The sequence below is a fragment of the Puntigrus tetrazona genome, chromosome 11 (genome assembly GCF_018831695.1).
Source record: "Puntigrus tetrazona isolate hp1 chromosome 11, ASM1883169v1, whole genome shotgun sequence".
In the NCBI taxonomy this organism is placed as follows: Eukaryota; Metazoa; Chordata; class Actinopteri; order Cypriniformes; family Cyprinidae; genus Puntigrus; species Puntigrus tetrazona.
In genome coordinates this window covers 20,293,348-20,318,523 of record NC_056709.1, presented here as the reverse complement: position 1 = coordinate 20,318,523, position 25,176 = coordinate 20,293,348, and the positions used below count along the sequence as shown (strand labels likewise).

The window sequence follows — 25,176 nt, the reverse complement described above, 5'->3', positions numbered from 1 at the left end:
CTACATTAATTTACTTAAAAATACTACAAATATTAAAATTTTTAAATATGATCAAAAGAATAATATTCATTTGAAATGGAAATATCTTTATTTTCATAAGTTTACCTTTGATCAATTTACTGCATCCTTGCTGAATAAAAGCATTATTTTCTTTAAAAAAAACAGTTTTGGACCGACTATTTTTTTAAGGACATCTTTTGTCGTGTTTCAAAGAGTGCATATGAGTAAGATGCATGCTAATAGCATTTGTTGGCTAATAGCACTTGGCAACGATCCTATTCTCAATGGTTGGTCAGGTCAACAAAGTGTTAAAGTCATCTAGATGAAGTAGTATCCAGGTGCACATGCTAGTTCCCATGCCTCCCATCTGTTTATGTAATATATCACTTTCTTAGTCAATAAGAGACAAAGTACATGACAAATAAGCCAGTTTTCCATACATGAACAAGACAGAAATCAAATTTAATATCTTCGATAACTACTAAAACCATAATAAATAGATGTTCACTATTCCAGGGTGCGTTTCCCAAAGACCTGGGGTCTTTCTAAAAGACTACAAAAAAACGTTTAAAAGTTCTCTCTGATCCTGCTGATGAGGTCTGGCAGCTCTTGGGGACAGCTGGTCTTTCGTTTATCAGGTCTATACCTCTCCACACACATTCTGTCCTGGTCTGTCCCACCCTCCATTGATCCAAAGACCCTTCTCCACTTATCCTGCTGTGTACAGAGCCGGTCAGAGGGTCAGATTAATGGCGGCCCTTCAGAACAGCTGCTGCCGAAGGCCAAGCAGATACATCCACATTAGTCCTGCGACTCTTGAGACAGTCCTTCCTTTCTTCCATGATCCAATTCACTCTCTTCTTACATATATTTAACAGCCACATAAAGAGGAAAAAATCAAAGAAAGAAAAAAGAGTTTTTATGACCCGAAACAACATAAATTCTATCCGGATCAATGATATTGATTCACTTTCATATATATCCTGAAGCTCTTCTTTTGGGCATTTTAAAGTGAAAATCACTCCCTTGCTCTTTGTTCCTCATTTCTTGCTTTAGCTCATATTCATATATCACTAATGCAAAATGTAAAGAATAAAACACTTGGATTCAGTGGATTCATAATAAAAAGCGTCTTATGAACATGGGTCGTGACATCATCAGTTATGTAAACCATTAAATAGTTGAAGGGTCATAGGTTAAGCTCATGTCCCTTGTCCAACCACAGAGCAGATGTCAGGTAGGCCACAGCCTTGACACAAACACAATAATTCTAACAGCAGGGTACCTGGCTGTCTGAGTTTCCCCCCAATAAGCCGCTGGCTTGTGGGTTAGCTTAAGCAGGAACATTTGTAGACTGTGTAATTCAATGAAGACCCTGAACAGCATGGCTATAAGAGGTGTAAAATGTCAGAGCGTTTGGATCAGAATGTTCTAGGTGTTGCAAACAAATTCTCTCAACTACTACTATTAAACAGATTGCATAAAGACAGAGACAAAGAATTGCAGAGAATGAGGAAGTAAAGAGGAACTAAAGCTGGTCAAAAAAGGAAACGAAATCAAAAGAAACTATGCTATATCTATATTTATGAAAACAGTGTCTGGATGCTGATTGGTCAATGTACCCCTCTGTCAGGGCAGGAAACAACAAAGACCAACCCCTCCACAAAAAGTGAACAGGGGCTTTATGGGTTGCACATGTGTATACAAAATCTTACATAAAATGACAAACTGTAAAGCATTACAAGTTAAGAGCCCTCTGCTCTCAACCCTAAAGTGCTTTTCAAAATCATTCTAGACGCTGGCAGTGAGCAAAGCTACATTTAATGACAATAAATGTGCTTTCAGTTTACAAATAGGTCTAACAGTAATATTCAGGAACAGAAATATTAAAGAATTTGAATTATAAATCAAATTTTAAATAACATGATCTTATTAAGACTCTGGGTCAAAACTGAAACCAAAAAGTCCTGATATACTTGGTCGAAAACCAATAATTGAACAGAATATTGTTGTTAAATTAATATTAAAGACACAGACAGCAATCAGTTTAAGACTGCAAGGATCTAATATACTGTGGACATGCTTTCTTTCTCAGTTGTTTACATTGACTAAATATGTGTTTATGTGAATACTTATATTATATTATATTATATTATATTATATTATATTATATTATATTATATTATATCTAATATAATAAATAATAAATAAAATAATTTTTAAATACTTTCTATTTTATTTGTCCATTGTTTAATGATTTGTAATGCTTGTAAAATCTCGCACACTATGCAAGCCAGCTGTATGAGATTCATGTTTTTTAAATGGAAAAAACTTTCAAAATGACACCATAGTAATCAGAACAAACTCAATAAATAAAACTATAATAAATATGATATTTCTCTCACATGATACAAGCGAACCATACAGATATCAAAGGTTTCCCCATACTTTTTTCCTGCTGGCGAAAAAATGCTACATTTAGATACACATATAGATTTCTCTTAAACGCAAGACTCATATGGTGACTATAGCATGATCTGTGTCAATCAAGAAAATAATTTTGCTGAAAAAGCACACGCGCATACACACACACACACGTGACCTATTAATCAAACTTTTGTGGGCCAGACATCGAAAACATATGGATCAGGATGAAATGCGCCACAGACCAGGGCTCTAAGTGTTTAACTGTGTCAGTTGAAGAGTCAACCACTGGTCTGACATGCAGTGTGTTAAGCCCTGGGGTCGCGGTTCAGTTTAGTCTCCAGACCTACTTTACATCTACACTGACAGAAGGCTGAATCACACACAGTGTTAACAAAAAACCCTTTCCTACATGTCGGTCAAACAGCGGCTGTTGTGCGCAGGCCCGCTGAACCCTCCCCCTCGGCTCTTCAGGAGCCTCTATCAACAGGAGGTGTTGTCATTTCTTCAGTTAATTGCTGGCAGAGCCCCTATCTGCCCTCAAGAAGTCTGGACAAGGGAGGGAAAGCTTTGGTCTCCCGCCAGAGCGCGTGTGCATCCCCCCAAACGGCACACACACACACACACACACACACACCAACGTCTAAGAATACAATGGGGAAAGCAGCTGGACTGCAGAACCACAAGACAGTTCTGCATACGTAATTATGACACCAAGACAAGCCATCTGTGCCATGGAGATCATAACATCTGCTTCAGATCAATAACATTCACAAATAAAGAAAGTAGTTTTTTCTTTTTTATCCAAAGATCATCAATTCAAAGCTTCCTTTTTAAAGTGTGACATAACATGCAGTTTAAGCCTAGGAACTAATATGAGAGGCCTTTGATAATGATGTAACCTCCCACTGGGATTCAACAGACACCTGTTCTGTACAAAAACACTGATAGCGACTTGTAACCCTATACAGGTCTCAGAAGGGCTGCTAAGGGTCCTTCAAAAAGACTAAATAAATTTCCATGGGTTTATTCAGACTTGCAAAACAAAGACAGTATCTATGAAGAATATATGACTGAAGGATAACACAATTGCAAGGCCTTGTGTGTCTCTGGATATTATACAGACCCATGCCACTAATGAGAGGAAATTAACTTACTGCATTATCTTTCAGACTAAGAATTAGAAAGAACAGTTTAAATCATATAATATCTTTTTTTTTATAAAGAATACATGTTTACAATGGCTATATTAACTTGATTAAAGCAAACCCAATAATATTTTGAAATATTATTAAACTGTTACCTATTTTAATATATTTTAAAATGTAATTTATTTCTGTGAGGTCATTAGTCTTCAGTGTCACGCGATTCTTCAGAAATCATTCTAATTTGCTGATTTGGAACATTTCTTATTATCAGTGTTGCTTCATCATTTGGTGGAAACTGATACTTTTTAAGAATTCTTTGAAGAACAGAAAGTTGAATCGCACAGAACTTAGCTCGTTTGGGTGATAAATGTCACTTTTGACGTGAAAGTTATCACTTTTTTATCATAAACATTATGAAACAGATTTTTTTTTGCATTAATTTATATAAATATAGCTTTGATTGCCTACAAATATTTTTCATAAATATTCACAGAATACAAAACAAGATGGAAAGAGTGTCATCATGACTGCAGTCTCATCTTCTTGAGAGCCGTGGGAAAAGACAAGGATAAAAGTGTCACTGCTTACCATAAGGTTATTTTAGATGCGTCAAATTACAGACACCCCCCCTCTGAGAAACACCTGCAGGCATGGTTATTATTTCTAGGGACAAAACGCTTGTGCCAAACCAAGGTTATCACATCTCAGCTAATTAGATGGAACGAATACGACCGAAAATACCCATGAATCTTAAAAATATCAGTATAACGCTTTCAAGCAGACATTTTAGAGTAATTTAAAAAGAAGCAGGAATTGAATAAATGATGAAATGCGAATAAGGGAGTTGTTACCTACACAACAAGCAGGTCACTGTGTTTCTGTGAACATCAGGTAAAGCCCTGAACCTGACCTACTGTACATGTAGTAGGCAGAGAGAATCTTTTCTAGAATCAGTGCTTAAAGGGATAGCTTGTAATAAAATGCTGGATATATATACAGTTATTATAGTTTACAAAAACTAAAATCAAACAACTAGAATTTGGAATTTTAAATAAAATTTAAAATTCTTAAAATTCTTAAAATTCTTTTTTTTCTGAAATAAAATATATTTAAAAAATGACCTTATGTAACTACAACTAAAATAAGATATTTAATATATATTTAAAATATGAACTAATAAATAAATAAAAAAATTTAACTAAAATGAACTAAAAAACATCCTAATAAAAACACCATTAATGAGAAATTACTCTCCTTTGACACACATTAAATGTCTTGTGCTAACAATTTTTATGACCTCCCCTTCCCCCATGTTAGTTCACCCTCACCCACCTTCATCTTTGGTTATTATATCCCATTGAGCAACTGTATTATTAAAACTAATTTTAATTTAGTGTTCTCAAATCTAAATTAAACCCTGACATTTCAAGCTGACATGCAAGGGTGCATTAGGTTATAAACACAATCACCTTCCGGGTGACTCACTCACATGAAAGCCAAGAGGCAAAACAGTGTGACACTTCTGCACATAATGACCTTCCAAAACAGCCATGGTGACATTGACCTTTGGGTTATGGCCCTGGAGAAGGAAAAATAAACTCCATGTCGTAACCTCACAGAGATAAAGAGCAATCTCCGTCCTCTGAAAGCCATCACAATGACAAACAGATCGATTCAAATGCCTTAAAAGGATATGCTAGTCTAATTAACAGCGGCGCAAGGAGAACAACACTGATACAATGGAGAAGAAAGTGAGACTGATGGTTGATAGACATTAACAAACCGTAATTTCCTGACCTTTGCTGAGATTAGCCATTTAGCATTGCGCACAGGATATGACTGTCTGAACAAATTAGCCAGTAACCCATGGTGACCCAATTAAAACATCCTAAATGAGAAGTTGCAGCATGCATCTAAACAACTTTAAAGGCAGGATTAAAGAGCCTTTATTCGACTCATGGTCAAAATTTCCTGTATTTTGTGAGCATGACAATTAGCATGATGCTAACAATGAAACAAGCTATCCTTTCCAATGTGGGATAAATGCTAAAATATTTGAATCTTTGCCAAAACATAAATGAATAATTTCTTGAGCACTTCTTTATTCATTGAAACTATACTTTTTTGAGCTGCAAACATAAAGCTTTTTTGTATGTTTTATTTTTTGTTTTGTATGTAGTATATGTAGTATAGAAACAAATGCTATTATGTAAAATTCTTTTTTTTTTTTTTTTTTTTTACAAATATAGTCTACATTACACTGTATCTACCTAATCATTTAAACACATATTAATCTATTATTTTGAGGCCATATTTTAGCTACTCATCGTAAGCTAACGGGGTCCATGATTTCATTCAGCAAATGAACGAATGAATAATTAAAGACATGCTGTTTTCATTTAGCTCAGTTCATGTGAATGCAAGGTACATGTAACGGTTTATCAAGTGGCCTGTTTAAATGTGTATGGCAACAAATCCCAGGTTGATTAAAAATTAAAAGAAAAAAAAAAAAAAAAATCCAGAGGCCTATATATTATAATTTCCTAAAGCGCTGATTCATTTTCAGATAAGATTTTCCATTCATCATAATCTCATTTTGACTCTTTCAAAAAATTAGTTTCATAACATATATACGCTCTACATATTATCTGGGCTTCAGAGGCCAGTTTAGCAGGAGCTGTTGTCTCAGAGGCTAATATCTCACTTAATACTCCTTTGTGTGGCCTGTGTTTTCAGTTTGTGTGCAGCAAGAGGTACAGATGGGAGCGTGTGCGATTTGGCTGGTCTTTCCCTAAAAACCCCACAGCATACATCTGGCACGGAAAATCGTTCTCTCTCCCATGCATCTGCGCTGTCTGTTCGTGTCACGGAGCACTGAGGTGAGGTGAGACATGAAATGATTTGTACAAACTGAGCATTTATAACCTCAAAACTGTAAACGCAAATTAAGAGAATGCTGGAATTTTTTTTTTCTCTTATAGTACATTATAAAGGATTCTTGCGAGGTATATTTATTTATTTATTTATTGTCTAGCAGCTTGTCTTCTGTAGTTGCTTGTTATTTCAGTACCTGACAGGTCCCTCGCCACAAACACATTTTTTTTTTTTTCATCTTCTTTATTTGCTGACATCAAAAAAAAATCCTCTCACGCTGAGGGAAAATTCCCTTGCTGTGGTCTCTCTGTGCCCCTGTCCATCACACTCATATTTGGTGCACTTCACAAAACACACTTCGGTACAAATCTGGTCGAACCAGTAAAAACTGTCAGTCAAAAGATTGTTTTCTTCAGTTTTTTTATCTTACCAATCATTCCCTCCCCTTTTATGTCAATCTAATCCCCCCTCTTTATTTCTCTCTTTCTTGGCCCACTTTTTATCGAACAATGGAGACAATCGGGTGTCCCTTGAGGGTAGATGAGGGCGAGTTTAAATATCAAAAGCCCACAATGGACACCACGCCAGACTCCAAGGAGCTCCTTTCCCTGGCCCCCACTGTCCATCTGCTTATAACGGGAGAAATGAGGGAAGAAGGATAGCTAGTGAGAAAGGAGCCACAGTGACAGACTTTCGTCTCTCGCTCCTTTCTCGCCTTTTCTCATTGTTTTGAGCAACTCAGCCGTGATTCTCCCCGTCAGCTGTCAAATGATGCCGTATGTGTCCCGCATATGAAAAAAATGACTTTAATGATGAATAGCTCACATTTTACAATGTGTTAATATGGACATTATCACCACGTTATTTTATGTTTCATTACTTGTGCTGGTACAGGACGATCTTAAAGGGATAGTTTATCCACAAATGAAAACTCCGCCAGTAATTACTCACCCTCATGTCATTCCAAACCTGTGTTCGTGTTCATCTTAGGGACACGAATTAAGATATTTTTGATTAATTTCAAGAGCTTTCTGATCTTGACAGCAACACAGCTGCCACAGTCAAGGCCCATGAATAAATTAAAGACATCGTTAAAATAGTCTTTGTGACATCAGTGGTTCAACCTTAATTTAATGAAGCTATTTGCGCAAAGAAAACAAAAAGAAAAATTTTACTCAATTTCTTCAATTCAATTGTCTCTGATAAGTGTTTAGAACAACATATGGTAAACATTAGTGAATGGTAGAGTATAATTAAAATGCATTTATTTGCTATAACTTGAGATGGCACAGTGCATTACTTAAACACGTTATTTGTCTGTTAGAAATCATACAGAAACGACATATGAGGACACAAATTGTCTTCTCTTCTCTTTCTCGAAACCTCCCTCCCCTCAAGCCCCGAGGCTCGGGTTTCCCAACAGGAATGAGTCTTCATTTTTTCACATCATCCTGTCCTGGCTGTGTAACACAAATACAGAAAGCAAAATCTCAAAGTAATTGCATGGTACAAGACCGCTGACATAAATACAGAATCTTCTGTAATATCCCAGAGCTATATGTCCCGAGTGACTCAACGTCAGTCTTAACACATGTGAAACCACGCTAATAAGAACAAAGAGGCCAATTTGAAGCTGTCAGGCATTTCTATGGCAGGCTAAATGTGGTTTTCCATTTCTAACAGCATCAAGTGCACCTGGAAGTAGGAACAAAACCTTACACCTTGACCTCCAATCCATTCACCATCCATAAAGAGAGCAAGTCAAGACAAGCATCATGTTTTCCTCATTGTTTACGGCGACAGGTGTTTCTACCTGAGTAGATTTTGATGGGGAAATTCCAGGGCTTGCTGGCCTTCTGTGATCCCGAGGGATACACAGATCTAATGAAGACCACCCCCCTCATCCTTGAACAAGCTACAATGTGAAAATGTGTCATATCAGATGACTCCATTGCTAATTTGATCAGAGGGTTATTGATTTTCTAGGCTAACTACAGTGATTGTAATCTAGTGAACGATTCAACCATATGGCTTTAAATTGGACATTTGGACATCCCAAATCAGTTACATAAAATATGCAACATTCAGTTTAAACGTGGACTTATTACTCATAACGACAAGCAGTCATGCTGAAATATTGTGCTGAAATTTTCCTATTTTACTCCAAGCGGTTTTACTGTTGAATAGTCCACCCAGAAATGAAATTGTACTTACCCTCAGACCATCCAGATGAGTTTGTTTCTTGTTTGGTTTTTTATTAAAACAGATTTGGAGAAACTGGAGCTGTGTAGATTACCAGCTGTTTGAATTCCGACGGCACCCATTCACTGCAGTGGATTCACTAGTGAACAAGTGATGTCATGCTAAATTGCCAAATCTGTTCTGATAAAGAAATGAACCCATCTACATATCGTATGGCTTGAGGGCATGTACATTTTCAGTAAATTTAGAATTTTTAATTAACTAGAATTTTAATCCAATTACATAATTATCTCTCTTTAACATATTAAGTATGTGATTTCATACATATCATATACTGAAAATAATACTATAATTAAGAAAATACTGACTAAAATATCAAAGAGAAACATAGAAGCACCTGGCTATTGTGAAACGTTTCTTTTTTTACAGTTTCTTTATATTGTCAAATTAACTAACCTATTGTAAAAATTACCAGCCAATCAGGGACAATACAGCTTTACTTCATTGTAAGTGTGCCTTCGACGAAGGTACTCCTACTGCTCTCTACTGTCTAGTTAATGGTTAGCTTTTTTAGCTCATATGCACAATACATTCTATAGCATTCTGGTACCTCAAACATCTGTCATTCAATGAGTTTTAACAAAACAAAGCCCCAAGGAATTCAATGGTTCTGCGCTAAAGAAAAGTCATCCTCTGTTATAGGATTTCCTCCTTTCAGTCATAAACAATGTTGTAAATCAAACAAGAAGCCACATTAAAGGTATAATCTAACCCTTTTCGACATCATATTTTTAACGTACAATGTCGAACCTGTGTCAACACACGTGTTTGAAGGAGACTCTCTGATGTCTATGTTTTGTTTGATAGCTAAAGAAAGAAGCATCAAACTCTTTAAAATGACTTAAAGTGATAGTCAATGGAAGGCTTGTTTCTTTTTGTACTCATTCGCAACTTTTCAAATAAAAGTGTCTGTTCATTTTAACTCAGCTTCTATTTAATGTTAATAAAGGGTCTGATTGCATTGTTTACTTTTAACCTACGATAGTATCGCCCAATGAAAGTGGTGGTTCATTGTCCAGTTTCGATATTTTTAATTAATAGAGATTTTGCTGAGCTTGTCTAACTACTTCAGTTAAAAAAGTAAGCCAAATTGTATGTATATATGCTAAATGTAGCCTGTGTGTGTGTGTGTGAGTGTGTGTGTGTGTGTGTGTGTGTGTGTGTGTGTGTACAGAAAATGTGATACAAATCTTTTGATTACATCACATGAGCCACACACACACTCCATCATTAGTCTCATCACTAACTGCCTTGGACAATAATTTCTGTACTTTCCATGCTTAATTTATGTGCTTAATCTATTAGTAGCATTTCCTTTGGGAAAACTCTGTCCCTGATGAATACGAATGACCCACTGCTTCAGAAGCCTGTGCAGGTGCAGGGCTGCTGGCTTCACAGAGCCAGTGGCTTCCCTGCGGGTGCAGGGCACCATGTGCGCCCTGCTAAAAGTCACAGAGAGAGAGAGAGAGAGAGAAAGCACAGACACAAAAAGAAGTATATAGCCAGCAAGGACTGTTACAGACAGTTCCCAGAGTGGCTATAATGCTTGACTGCTTTGAAACAAGAAGAATAAGGATGCAAATATACAATGCACTGCAAACGCTTTGATGTTGAACATCAAAAACACAGTCATAAGTCACAGAGGTCATTGTTGGAAAGGCAGAGGTGAACTCTACTACAGATCAAACAGAACGTCTGAAACAGCACTTAAAGTGAAGGTGTGGCGGTTCTGAAAAAAATCTCTCTCGTTCAATGATTTTGCTGGATAGTTAGCTACTGGGCCATGATAAAATATTCAGAGTGCATCAGACAGGAAAGGCTTAATAAGGAAACAGGAGTGAGTCATGCAGTGAGATGCATGGGTAACTTCATGTTCTCTGTAATGACATTAACAAAAAATCTCTGTTGTCGCATGAAAATGATGAGTGACGGTGGTAGGGATCAGGCCAGGAACAATATATAACAGTATGTCTACCAGCTGCATTTATAATTCAAAAATATTTATTACATTTAAGACATATTCAGTTTAAACCAATAAAAATTATTTAAAAAGATAGAAACGTAAAATATTTTGTACATTTCCTACTGCAAATATATTAAAACTTCATTTGTAAATCAGTAATATCCACTGCTTAAAACTTGATTTGGACAGATTTAAATATTATGTAATTTTATGATTCAGGATCACCTATATTAAATATTTTTATATATGCTATTGAACCTGAATACACATTAAATTTTCCACATTCGCAAACAAATATACAAAGACATTTAAGTCTACCTTGGTCAGAAAAACTGATCACAGAATTATTTGTTGTGAACCGTAGGCCAGAAACTTACTAAGTTCAATGACACTGACAGAATATATTGACTTCAAAAGCCACTTCCTTGTAAAGTGCAATGATTTCACTTGGCAAGTAATGTAATGTCTATTATCTTAATTGTGGGGCCTACCAAATACTGATATATGTCATTTATACCCTCAACGTATAACCCATCATTTACAACAATCAATTATCAACCTTCATTTGTGTAAGTGTGCCCACCGAGCCCTCTTTACTCATTGCTGGGGTAAAGTTGTGTCTCTGCAAACAAAAAAAAAATCAATGTAGAAGCAGCTAGTAATGTGTCCTCCTTATTTTAGGCCAGTCTGAAATCCATAACTATCAACCGCCTTGACTCAGCTGGATTCCAGACGAAAAGCACATTAGGGGCTATAACAATCTTCCATTAGTGGTCCATTCAAGCACACAGACACAAGGCCCTGGAGCGGTCTCCTAAAACATACTGCTCTAAAATACAAGCAAACGTTTCATCTGACCCCATTGTTTCGGTCTTTCTCATTTTTCAAGTGCACTCTGAGGAAGAAACAGAGCCAGGCAGAGATCGAAAACTAGAATGATGCCCCAGCCTGACTCCATCTTCTTTCAGTCTCTTCTTTCCCTCCAGCGTGCAACAGTTCTAATCGGCACCGGGCCAGACTCAACTTCCAGACGCACCTCTAGCCCCCCTCTGGAGAAAGCTGCTGTTGCATAGCTAAAAATAGCACCTCTGGAAACAAAACCCTGAGAAGTAAAAGGTGAGCATCCCATTGCAGAGTAGGAAACCTGAGAGTAGGAGAATCTGAGCTGCGGAGGAGGGGAAAGATGGGAATGCTAGTGGATGAAATTCAATTACGTACTATATATCATCACTTGACCTTATTTTATTGCAGCCATTAAAGACGAATCGCATTTTTACGCAGCAAGGCATTCAATCTCCCTTAATCTTCTATGTATGCATCTCTAGGTAATACCTGACAACAAAATGGACTTATTTACGTAAATCTGACCAATCTTCTCCCAATTAAATATTTTGTTTTTGAGTGGCAGAAGGTGCTGAGAGAGAATTGCAGGTTTCTCTAATGCTGTTTTAATTGCAGGCTCAGTGGGAGTATCCACAGGGTTGAGCCACAACTAAAATGTTGCCAAGTAAAAGGATTTCTCAAAAATCGCCATATGGCAGAAAATACCTCTATAGGTGGTGAGGGGGGTGTGCAGGTACAAGCATGTGGTCGTGTGATTTGTGGTAAAATTATTTTTTTTAAATTTTAGTTTACACACAAAATACAGAATACATACATATATACAGTACATATATGTACATATATACATACATACACATACATATACATATACATATATATATATATATGTGTGTGTGTATGTATAACTATGAAACATTAAAAAGTGTTATTTTAAACTAGAAAAATTGACAAATGTTTCCTGGGGATTCAGTTGCCAGATAGTCTATTATAGCAATAGAAAACGAGTGGAATATCAGCATCTAGTGGTATGATGAGGCCACTGCGATTTACAGAGAATGGACACTGAATAAGAAGTGGAGCTGGGATGCAGTTTAGTTATACATATTATTCCAAAACGTACATGCACTTCTATTATATTTGACGTTTGCATTATTCGTTCTGTCACCACATACTTTATGTGGTTTGAAACTCAATATATAGCACTATACAAATAAAAGTGACTTGATTACGTTTGTAACTTCAACCTCCATTCACTTTTTTTAGGCTACTGGATCACGTTACCAGTTAAAACGCAAGCTGTACTGTTTGCTCTGATTAATCCAAGATTTAATCTGACACTGTTCTCATTAAATTACTCTTTAGAAATTCCTAAGCAGGGAAGAAAAACTTTTGTTGGGGTTGCCAATGGTTATCAAATTTCACTAACCGCTAAGCTCTATGAAATACCTCCATGAATGATTGCAACACAATATGACAAGGACTGCTGAATGGGGGATGACATGTACATCTCTGGATCACTCAGAGCATAGTCCAACTCAGTGGGAATATGGGCCCCGGCCAGGTCACATGGCCACAGATACCATCTGATGTGGGCAGTTTTGCATCTTTAATTCATGACGGAAAAAAAAAATTGAGTTCGGTTAGTGGACTAATTCAGCTGCTCTGAGTTTCCCAAAGCTGCAGTCAAAGATTATAAATGGAAAGCTTGTCCCTGTAGATCCACAGATATGCATACACAAATTTAAGTCGAAGATCGAACAGAATTGCGCTCAATCAAAACTATGCAAGAGGAGTCCCAGATTGATACAGATATATTATAATACTTTATACTTATTTAGGAAAGATAGATGGACAGACAGACAGACAGACAGATAGACAGATAGACAGATACAGATAGATAGATAGAACAGAATGTCAGAGATTATATATATATATATATATATATATATATATATATATATATATATATATATATAGACAGATAGATATATGTGTTAAAGGCCTACTTTTTATCCTGTCATTAAAGCCATTATACATCACATTTTTTTATAATTTGGAAGTGTACACTGTTTATTGACAATATCTAGATGATTTGCTACCAGAACCCTAGATGTCAAAGTTATTTTATCCACACAAGCAAAACTAACCTCCTTAAAGACCGTGAATTATATTCCAACGCAACATTTACCCTTAAACGTGGCTCGAAGGCTCCTGCTGTAATAAAACGCAGCAGCAAATGTTTGTCCTGTTCTCAAAATATCCTTGAGCTACAAGAAGCGCCCTGGACAGGGGCGATGACACTTTCACTTCCTACAGCATCCTCGGCCTCAAAAACAACTAACTTGACAGCCTCGAAACGCCCGAGTTTATCCACCTAAACATGGCTGGTGACTTTAAACGAGGCTGGGTTTGTCGTTTTCTCCCGTTTCTTGGGATACTGCCGCCTGCGATGCTTTGCGCAGAGCAGCAGAAAGAAGACCGCATCACTCAGGGATGCGCAGAGAGGCTGAAGCACGCGGGATGCGCGAGGATTACTGAAGCAGCAGCGGCGGCCGTATTAAAGAAACACAGATCCAGCCCGCTTTTATCTCCTGCGGAACGAGGCCAACTGCTTGTAATGCGCTAACCTTGATAGCGCCGTGGTAGCGTCGCTCTCTTACCTGTGTCGCTGTCGGTTTGGCCACATATGATGCAGTGTGATTCTGTAATGCGGTAAAGGCGGTAATATCCTCCCTCGCTTGGCTCCGTCTGTGCGCCTCTCTCAGAGCGCGCGCTCGCTTCCCACGCTCGCTCCTGTGGGCGCGCCTCCGATTCCAGCAGGACAGGTGTTCCCATCGTCTGCATTCGAGCTGCACGTCAGCAACGTCACGCGAAGCGTCAGTTTAAGACCACGTGGTTGACGCATATAGTAAGACATTACCTAAATGTGACCCTGGACCACAAAACCAGTCATAAGGGTCAATTAAAGAACAAGAAAAAGAAGAAAGAAAAGGAAGCTGAATATATAAGCTTTCCATTGATGTATGGTGTGTTAGGATAGAATATTTGACTGAAATACAGCTATTTGAAAATCTGGAATCTGACCTTGCAAATATTGAGAAACTCTTGTTTAAAGTTGTCCAAATGAAGTTCTTTGCAATGCACGTTACTAATCACAAATTACGTTTTAATATATTTACTATAATATCTTCATGGAACGTGATCTTTACTTCATGATCTACTTGATTTTTGGAATAAAAGAAAAATCGATCATTTTAACCTGTACAATGTATTATTGGCTGCTGTTACACATATACCCATGCTTGTAGTCGAAGGTCACAAATAGGCTAGAACACACTAAACACTAAAAAACTAATTTAATGTAAAGCCATAAAAAAAGGATTATGTGCTGCTCTATTAACGATTATGTGTTGCTTATATAACGTTGGTTATATATTATTTCTAAAAGGTAATGTGGTTTGAGATTGCAAAAAAAACAACAACTTAACTATTAATAAACATTTGCAGTCAGACAAAATTGTAAACAATCAAACAGCTAAAACTGTCATTCAAGTATTGTTTTTTAAAGAAAGTGACTTTTTATTCAGCAATTAATTGCATTATATAGTTCCGAAGTGACCATACATATATATACATATGTGTGTACATATATATATATATATATATATATATATATATATATATATATATATATATGTGTGTGTGTGTGTGTGTGTGTGTGTGTTATATATATATATATATATATATATATATATATATATATATATATATATATATATAGAGTAGTATAATTAGAGTCTCTTATGCATTATGTGCATAAGAGACTAATTATTACTCGCCCCAAAGTTGCATATAGCATAAGTTGTCATTTAATGAAAGAAACAGAAATAGAAATGGTGCACTGGATTATACAAAACAATACATTTATCATGATAGGCTGAGGCATACTCTTTCTTTATCAATGGTCTTCTGTTCCAAACACACAGCGCTCTTTGATAGGGATCTTTACATCATCCATTACAATATAGTGACACACTGGCCCAGTTCAAAATCACACATGTAGCCTACATGAACAGAGTCACACAGACTATCCCCTTGAACGCGTTTCTCCATTTAAGAGTATTACAAGCATCACAAGTGCACAGACACCAACAAACAGACACAGTATGTATGGCAAATTATCTGCTAATGGACTTTTACACATAAAGTTTGTAGCTACAGAAAGCAGCTTTCAGCATTAAAAGCGCAGGGAGTATTAAATGTAAATATTGAAGCAAGAAGTAAGATAATTCAATTAGCTCTAAATTACATTTCAGATAACTGTGGAACTCCAAAAAAAACTAAACACAGCTTACAAAGCAATACTGTTCAAAAATGATGCAGTAAAAATATCTCTACCTATGGAAAAAATATGTCGAAACAGTTGGGAAATAATCTTGTATGCAGCCTGCAGTTTGTCTCCAGAATCCTCAGCTCGCAAAAGTCAATCCTGCATACTAAACCTTAAAGACAAAGGCCTGCACTGCTATTCCCACATTATGTACAGATCTGCCAGGCACTGACAGACTTCACTGTGATGTTTGGAATACAAAGTGAAACTGCTCAGTGCCCTGCTTTCAAGGTTTTAAAGACGTTTTGCCAAGCCAGGTCACACAATGTACAGGTCAAACTTGCCTGCAGAGCATTACAGTACATCTAACTGACTGCATCATGCTTGATTTGTTTTCATGATATTGTACATGGTCTGTAGAATATGCACCATGATAACACGATGTTGTCCAACAAATGAGAACATTTAATGACATGTTATAAAACTTATAATTCTGGTCTTTGGTTAAGCTGTTGTAAAATACTCTTCAAGTTTGTCGGAAGAATAATGTTTTTGAATATAATGTTTTTTTTTGCTCTTTTTTTCTTGTGGAACCTAGTCTTACCCTCAGATTTCACGCACCCTTGAAACGTGGGTTAAAGATCTGATGCATATGTCACAAAAAAGTGGAAACACTTCAGGAGTTTGAAAGTCATCTCTAGATTGGATGAATTATACAAAATTATCTGGGAGACGTGTGTTGCGTCCTTTACCGTTCCTCCTGGAAACAAAGTTGCCGTGATGCCAAACTCCATTACAAAGGAAGATAGCCAACAGTGTTTACAATTGTCCCAAAGGGCGCTTATCAGCATCAACTAAACGCTGGGTTTTCAAAAATGTGAAACATTTAAAATTCACAGCGTGGAATCTTTAAAATACATCTGAGAGTTTTACACACTGGTTTGTTATTGTAGCAACATTTCCATGCCCTGAAATGTGACCGTGAAATGAAACAAATTGTGATTGGATGTTTGACATGTCGGTCATATGGCCTCATGGCCGGCCCATGGCCAATGAACTATACCATGGATTTTACGTGGTGTCCGAAACCATAGTGGATGTTCTTGAGTGCACTCATTCAATCCTGCAATGCACCGCAAAAGAGATCCCCTCGTTTTGCCAGAATATGACAGCTAAGTCATCCATCCATTCATTTGACAAAGCACTCGTCTATGGCGTAATACAGCATAATATAACACATGTACTAATTCACTGCACACTGATTATTAAATCGCTTAGCTCTCATTTTAAGATATATCCTTTAATCGTATTACTGGAGCTACCTGATTCAAGTGATTATTAAACAGCAAGCAAACTAGGCAAAAGCGGAAGTCCTTCCAGCTCAGTGTCCGAATTCAATCACACGTTAACACTCACTCCTTTAAGTGAACTGAGTAAGTGCACTAATGTAGTTAATAGTGAATGAGAGTTTAGGGTTCACTTCTGGTTCAGGCGAACTTTAAGGGATAAAGGATTTTCTGGAACATCGCAAGTCTGTTGTACGAGTCCAACTTGTACAGTTTCTGCGCGAGGGCGCCCTCTAGCGACGAGTGTGAATAAAACAGAGTTTACGTAAGGCTCACACAACAGCCGTATTTTGGGTAAAACTAAAAAGATCACCTCTAAAAAAACCCCCGAAAGTAAACATCCGCATACGCGTTTATCCAGTGTAGATAAGTGTACAAGTGCTATTTTTTTCTCTCAGTGGGTTTTCATGTCAAACATACTGTAAGAGATTTTATATCATGATAATTTAATATTTTATAACAAAACCTTAGCATACGATATCATCGTTGTAATATGACACCATCACCAAAGAACTGTAAAAATAATTCACTTTTTTTACATTTTTGCTAAGTCATTTTAGTATTTGTTAACTGTTCAACTTTATTTCAGCTGACCAAAATGTTTTTCTAGAGGAAAGTGATAAAACGGTATCAAAAATCCCCTGAGGTTGAGGCTGACACCAAAAGATGGCGCCACACATTCATAGGAGTACTAGCACAACCGTTACAAGCTTGCCAAAGAAAACATTTTATTTGAATTTCCTTTCCTTTTTTTCTTTATTTTACAAGAAAATACATTACTATCTAACCTCTTTATTCCCAGAATCCGTTATCTTCTAGCTTCGATCATATTTGTGCCTGCCTTTTACCACAGGTCTCTGATCCTATATTTTTGTGAGAGTTTGTCTTTTTTGACCTAATTTCTCATTGCTGCTATACCAGTTGTTGTTTTCCCCCTGTATTTTAGTGTATTTAATGAAATAATTCCGCTTGTGTGCTATTTTTTTTATAAATATGTACATATTATACATGTTCCTCGACTCTTTTTATGAGTGTTTTATAATGAACATACTGTCACAAAACGTTTATGCATGCTTGAAATGGGGCTAACATTGAGCTTTTCGGTGTGCAAATGTCGCTTTATGTTGGACTGCATTTCGTGGCAACATATTGAAGTTGTTATATTTGTATTATAGAATATAGTCCTATTGTTACAACTTTGCAGGAAAAAGTTCTTCCGTTCCACTGCAGCGTTTGATGTCAGGAGGCGCGATGGGATGCAGTTACCCGTGTTTTCCACTAGAGCCCGCTATTGCTCCTCTTAACCCGAATCCTCTGTCTTTCACACGCTCTCCAATGAGAACTGGCTGGCTGAGCTTTGAAGCCGAAATCCACAGCGCAAGTCGCCAATCAAACAACCCGGTGAGATAAACAGAGGAGCGAGAGGGAGAGCAAAGAGCGTGCGTCTCATATGGATTAACAGAGACGCGCTCGTGATTTGGCCCCGATCAATTCACGATCTTCTGCTGCCGGACACCGGAAACGGCCGCCCGATCACCATCTATCAAAGAACAACGATTGAGCCTGAGAATAAACGAAAAGGACCATGACACAGGCGCTCAAGAGGCCGTGCATACGGTACGTGATGAGGTCCTTCACTTTAACAGAAAGCGCCGAGAACGGTTCGTATTTGTACCAGCTGTTTTTGCGCAGTGACTGTAAATTTTCCTAAAATCTTTGCGTTGGATTGAGCTTCTGGCGAGCTGAGAGCGAAACACTCCAGCGCTGCTCGAAATCTAACATTTAATAGGTGGCCGGAACATTCAGAGGCGTTTGACCGCCACGGTTTTTGGTCACGTTATCGCCTGTTTGTATTTCAAAACGACTGGCTTGGATATCGACAAGTTTGGGCTCTTGAACTCAGACAGATCTGTGTTTTAAAAAGACATTTGTATGATGGCAGTCTCTGAGCCATAGATGGATCAAATGTATATCAAAACATGTGGGGTTGTTCGGTAAGATTATTATTATTATTTTATTGTTAATTTTGTTATATTTAACATTTTAGTAGTTTTTGTGTAGTTTCCCTGTTTTAATTATTTCAAATCATTTATAAACTGTAGGAGGTGTAAGTGCTGTAAACAGAAAAGAAGCATGATGGTGTCTGTTGCTATGCAATGATATTGCATGCTTTTTTTTTTAATTGAATCATATTTTAAATGAATGCTAAATGAAGGATATTGCATGTTATACTTATTTTATATGATTAACATATATTTAAAAAAATATTGTATATTTAAAGTCTAAAACCCAAGACAAATATAATATGCAATAATATGAATTACAATTATGCTTAATCAGAAAATTAACTCATTTACTCCATTAACAGTGTTAAGATCATTTAATAACAATCTTTGCGAGGAAACAAACTCAGATCTTCCCTAAAAAAAACATATGTTTTTAAACTCATGAAACAAATCGATAAATCTTTTTTGATAATGCATAGTCAGCTTGACAAACTGCGTGACGCATCTCCAAAGCTTCAGTTTATTCAGGACTTAACTGTGCCTTAAAGTAAAATATTTGCATTAATTACCCTATAGTGACTCACGAAGAGGTTTATGCAACTCCGAGCAAGGGAAAGAGTCAAGTTTAGACTGCCATACAGTGTTTAGATGCATAAAAGTGCATGTTAATGACACAATAACCACAATTTGGATTTGGACTCTGCAAACCTTATTCAAGATTCTGCCTGTTTCTGAATCACCATGACGCTGGGCCAAACAAGAGCTAAACTAATGTTTAGCAGCGCTTTGTTTCTAGGAAAGAAAATGTTATTCAGCTTCTTTGATTAAAACCTTGTTTTCTTTCAGGTTTACTTCCTTGTCTGCGCATTGCACGATCCCAATCTTGTATTTCAGTCTGCATTCTGTATATCGTCACGACAGTCTGGAATTAGCCCCAGACATTTACCTGTTTCAGGTCTTTCGGTGTGCAAAATGTCACGTATTTCTGCAACCAACCTGCGCTTCAGACCTGTTAGACAAGTATTGTTTTATCAGCACCAAAATCCCCTCTAACCACGTAGAACCAGGTGGAACTGTGGTGTCTCTAAAGACGTTCTTGGCCAGGAACCTCCTTCGCAACAGGTCGGAGCTGCCATGTGTTGGTTTGAGTCACCTTCCTGTGAGTTTTGCGGTTTCTGGCCTTATCCTGTAATAAACTGGACGTCTGATGCTAACAGTTAGTTTTTACTTTATTGGAAATTATGTGTTTTTTCAAATGTCATTGCTGATTTCTTCTGACTTTCCCACTAGATGCCACAGAGGCTGAATGTTACCTCATTGGCTGAATCGCCACCATCTGCCTCAGTAGAGAGTCGACTAGTCTAGAGGTCTTTGAACCGATATTAGGGTGGGAACGCCACAGGAAGAGAGGCGTATTGGTGATGGAAGACCTCAGCATACGGCGCACAAGCCCTGATCAGCTGGAACTAGCATAAGCGATCACCCTGGGCATGGAGGGAGCTGTGTGATATTTGTTGTTGGGTGGGTGTGTTGGGGGAGGGGTGTACATGGGGGACAGGGATGACAGCGGTCTCTTTGTCTTTGGCTCTCCAAGCCGTGTGAACGTGTCTGAGTCGGCTCTGCCTCACGTGACGCGGCTGCCCTCACTCCTCCCTGTCCTTTGTTAGGCCAATCTGGGAGCCACCCCTGATTGAATGGGATTATATCCCAGCAGGGGATTGATTCCGGGGGCCTGTATCTGGCTGGCCTGGGGTCCCTGTGGAACAATGCAGATCCACCCTCCTTGCCACCCCTCCTGTCTTACTGCACCCCTCCGGCCAAAGCTCAGTCATGAGACTCTGCATAGGAAACCTACGGGAGGCCGGTGCTCCTGGGAATGGAGGACAGCCCCAGAAAGCCTGTCTAGAAGGAGATGCATTTATATTTGTACAATCCATCTGTTGGTGCCTGAGAACGCTGTTTACAAACACATCTGGTTTTCCGGAAATGTTTTTTGCCTAAGATTGTTTACGTGCGTAACTGTCCTGGAGCTGACTCTAACACCATGTTCAAAGAAGGAGTGTTTGTCTATGATAGTCTCAAGTTTTGTTCTGAACATTCACATTCGCAACAAACGTTGAGCAATAGGTCATTTTATTGGCCGCTTCCTTTTTATTTTAGGAGAGGCAACCGAAAAAGACTATAATTGACTAGTTAAAGGTTGCTTGAGCTACTAGTCGACAAATTAGCTTTAAAGAAGCCCCTTATAATTTGACTAAGGGGAAGAATTGTTGAATGAAGTCATTATTTGTCATAATTCAACCACTAATGGACTACTTTAATGATGTCCTTACTATCATTTGGGCCCTGAACGTGTCAGTTGCCTTTCTGTTAATATAGGTTTAGTATGCTCTCAGAATTTGTCAGAAATATCTTAATTTGTGTTCTGAAGAACGTCATGAGGGTGATTAGCCTAATTAACCAGCCCTTTTAATGTATACAAAATGAATTCTGCGCGGCTCTGGTTGTAAGACATCAAACAGCATTTCACTTTTTGACTTTCTGTGAACTCATCACATCGGACCTGTTTTGAAAGCTCTAATGTGCGGAGTCCTTTTTGTTTACACTGATCTCCATATGTACACATGTTCAGCCAGGCAGAAACTAAACAAGTGACTGGATGAGTTGCTGAGTGAAGGCCTAAAATGCACAGTCAGGTTGCTGGTTCCGTTTCCTCTGTTGATCTGGAAAACTCGTTTAGTTTGTTTCACCTTATTTATTCAGATGAAGCTCACCAGAGATGACCAAAGGCATGTGGATTTTTGCAGTTTCTGGGATGCAAAATTGGGTCAAAACGTGGAGCAATGGAAGGGTCCAGGAATGTCTGTCAAACAGATGCCCTTCTGCTTCCTCTTCAGTCTTTTGTTCTGGTGCCAGTCTTCTAGGGGTAGGGTGTGAGAACTTCCTACAGTTTTGTTTGTGGGAGGACAAGCAGACGTTATGAAGGAAACAGTGGGGCACAAGTGGTCATGAGCTGTTCGTGAATAAAAATCATAATTTGCTAAATTTTTTGTCATTCCAAATCCATACAACTGGTTTAATATTTTTTTTTTAAATTACAAAATAATTTCCTTTGTTATTGTTTTGGACTCCATTGACTTTCATAATATGTACAAAAATAGTTACATAATCCTGCTTTGCTGAAAAAGTCGTGCGAGTTTAAAATGACAGGGGTGCATAAGTAATAGTTTAGCCATGGTCCACATAAATTTACACAAAGTGGTATACTTTTGACTGCTTTGCGGTCTAGGATCACTCTGCGGTTTATTGAAGTTGTAACTATTATCGTTCTTGACCTTAGACCTTCCCAGCTGAACCCATTTGCCATTTCGCAGGACTAAATGACCATTAATCCCAGTGTCTGTGCGTTTCTGTGGGGCAGCAGCTATGTCATGGCACATGTGTTACGAGGCTGATCGAACACTTAACCCATTTGAGCAGCACTCAGCAGGTCCCCAGGTCGATTTGAATTCGAAGCTTAGCATCAGTCCAGCTGTGACTCCACAGGAATAGCCTCTTAATACGGCACATCAGTCTCCTTGCAGGAGAGAGAGCAGCTTCCCACCCCCCGTTGCAGAGGAACTGTTGTGCTGCAGAATAACCTATATTGCACTGATGACTGTGCTGAAATAGAAAGATCAGTTTGGCTTTGTCTTTTGCTGAGCAAGCAAAGACAATAAGACCCAGATGATCAGAGGCAAAAGCAATCAAAATCAGAGTCACACATGTGCGCTACTTTAAACACATCTGTGACTGAACATGTGCTACTTTGATCTATATATAGTTCTAGAGCTTTATTAGATGGTTCTCTGTCTTTATGTAATTATTTACTTGGAGAGCCATATGTAGATGCTTGCGAATTGGTACCACCATTTTGACTGATATTGGTTTGCATTACCTTTATCTTTGTCTAACACTCAAAAAAAAAAAAAAAGTTAAATGTAATATTTTGTATATTGTACAGTACATTATCAAGTTATGTTTAAAGTAAAATATTTATAAAATATTAATATTAATATATATTTATTAATAAATATTTATTAATATATATATTTATTTTATTCTGCTTTATTTGTTCAGACTGTTTAATTATTTATTTTATTATTATTATTATTATTATTAGTAATATAATATTATTCAGTTATTTTACTGAAAATTTTGTATTGTGAACTTAAAAATATTTTTTAAATAAAAGAAATTGGGCTGATATTCATTTTATTATTATTTATATATTATTATTATTATTAGTAGTAGTAGTAGTATAGTACTGGCTGCAGATGTTACAATTTCTATCAGTGATAAACAGCAATAGCATGTGTGTTTTTTTTTCTTTTACTTTAACAGAGCCTAATGAACCGGTTGTGCAACTCGTAGTGCCATCCAGCTCCTTTCTGCGTTCCTCCAGCGCACAGTAACTAAGGAACATGTCTGCGGCACAGACTCAGAATGACCGGGAGCAGCGTTGGGGTTGTCTGGAATCGCTCGGCCTCAGCCAGAGGGAGCTGGTCCTAGCAGAGGCCCTGCAGATGGAGTATGACGCCCTCGCTCGCCACCGACAGGACAAGGGACCAGCAAATACTCTACCTCCTGAAACCAGCAAGTCATCACCCGCGAGGAGCGAGCCCTCCATGCCTAGGCGCGTTCCCAGTCCTCCCTGGAATAATTTGCAGCAGGGCGTTTCCGGATCTGACCCCGTGCTCAACCACGTTCAACCCGGAGTGTCGAACTTATCGCGATCCAGCGGTGAGTCTCACGGATTTAGTAAGGAACCTCGTTACATTCTGGACGAATGGGAAAGTGACTTCGAAGGAACGGCGCAGTTGTTGTCAAAAGGGCTTCCATCTGTAGATGAGCCTCCTCCACCAGTACCGCCCCGAAATCCCATCCCCCAGAACGATCCGTTCATTGTACATCGAAGCCCAGCCCCACGGGATGTCAACTTGTTCACTCCTGAGGTGGACCAGCCCAAGCTTTCATTTGGAGACACTCTGAACTATGATAACCTCAATGACTCCCTGAGCAAGCTAAATGGGGAATGGCTGTCCCCTAATAGAAGCCGGAGAGTAAATGGTGACAAATCAGGAAAGGCAGTAGCTCGCAGTAACACCCTTCCTCCTCAGGTTCCTCCTCGCACCTATCTTCCAGCACAGAAGAGTACTAGAAGCCAACGTAGAGTATCAGTTGATCCAGTAAGCATTCAGACTTTCATTTTTTTCCCTTTACAAATTCTTGTTTAATAATAATGTTTTGAAAAATTTTATAAAGTGTCAGATAAAGGAACATTTATTAAAAATCATTTAGGTGTCTCTGGGGTCCAGGCAAAATGGCTTTGGTTATGAGCTCTTTCAGGTGTCTGAAGAGAGAGATGAAGAAGTCGCTGCCTTCTGTCATATACTTGACTTGTGAGTTATCACATTTTGTCTTTTCATTCATAGTTTCTTTCATGTAGACTTTTAAAAATGCTAAAAATGATTCAATTATTATTATTATTATGACTATTTTCTCCAGGCTACGATCGGCATACCCATGCAATGACTACTCAAAAAATGCAGGTTTTGTTTGGAGTCCGTGTGTTGCACAAGATGAACTGCAGCAGGGCCTGGGGGTCAGCATAAAGGTCACGGTTTATAGTGACCACTTCAGAGAACCGCTCACTTTCTCTTGTGATGGTAAGAACGGAAGTGCTTTCAATGATTAATTATCAAACAGATAATTTAAATACTCCTTATCAGCTCTCATGAGCTTGGTTATAACTGTGGAGTTGTATTTTCTGTTCCACATCCTGAATCTTTTGAATGGGGCCATAGGATCTCATTGGAAAGGCTGGAGAGGCTCTAGACCCCGAGTTCTCTTAATAGCATTACACTGAATGGGCGTTCTGCCAGCCATCTGTTTTGTGTACTCAATTAAAAGAGGCAGCTTTTCATTCACCCGCCTTGGA

The 25,176-nt window shown here is 38.0% G+C and overlaps 2 protein-coding genes across 4 annotated transcripts in view; one reads left to right on the top strand and one right to left on the bottom strand.

Moving 5' to 3' along the window:
* nfasca (neurofascin homolog (chicken) a) overlaps positions 1 to 14,321 on the bottom strand; it is a 71,208-nt gene extending 56,887 nt beyond the window's left edge. The window contains exon 1 of one of the 2 annotated variants that reach the window (XM_043251795.1): positions 14,175 to 14,321. The gene's annotated coding sequence lies outside the window, so the exon portion shown is untranslated. The remainder of the gene's footprint in view (positions 1 to 14,174) is intronic. The other variant, XM_043251796.1, reaches the window with a different exon arrangement.
* Positions 14,322 to 18,529: 4,208 nt separating this feature from the next.
* pik3c2b (phosphatidylinositol-4-phosphate 3-kinase, catalytic subunit type 2 beta) overlaps positions 18,530 to 25,176 on the top strand; it is a 36,303-nt gene continuing 29,656 nt past the window's right edge. Inside the window, exons 1-4 of one of the 2 annotated variants that reach the window (XM_043252055.1) lie at positions 18,530 to 18,807; positions 23,580 to 24,424; positions 24,537 to 24,637; positions 24,744 to 24,904. In XM_043252055.1, coding sequence (XP_043107990.1) covers positions 23,660 to 24,424; positions 24,537 to 24,637; positions 24,744 to 24,904 — 1,027 coding nt within the window. In that variant the 5' untranslated portion in view covers positions 18,530 to 18,807; positions 23,580 to 23,659. Of the gene's footprint in view, positions 18,808 to 18,908; positions 19,185 to 23,579; positions 24,425 to 24,536; positions 24,638 to 24,743; positions 24,905 to 25,176 lie in introns of those variants that run through there. The other variant, XM_043252056.1, reaches the window with a different exon arrangement.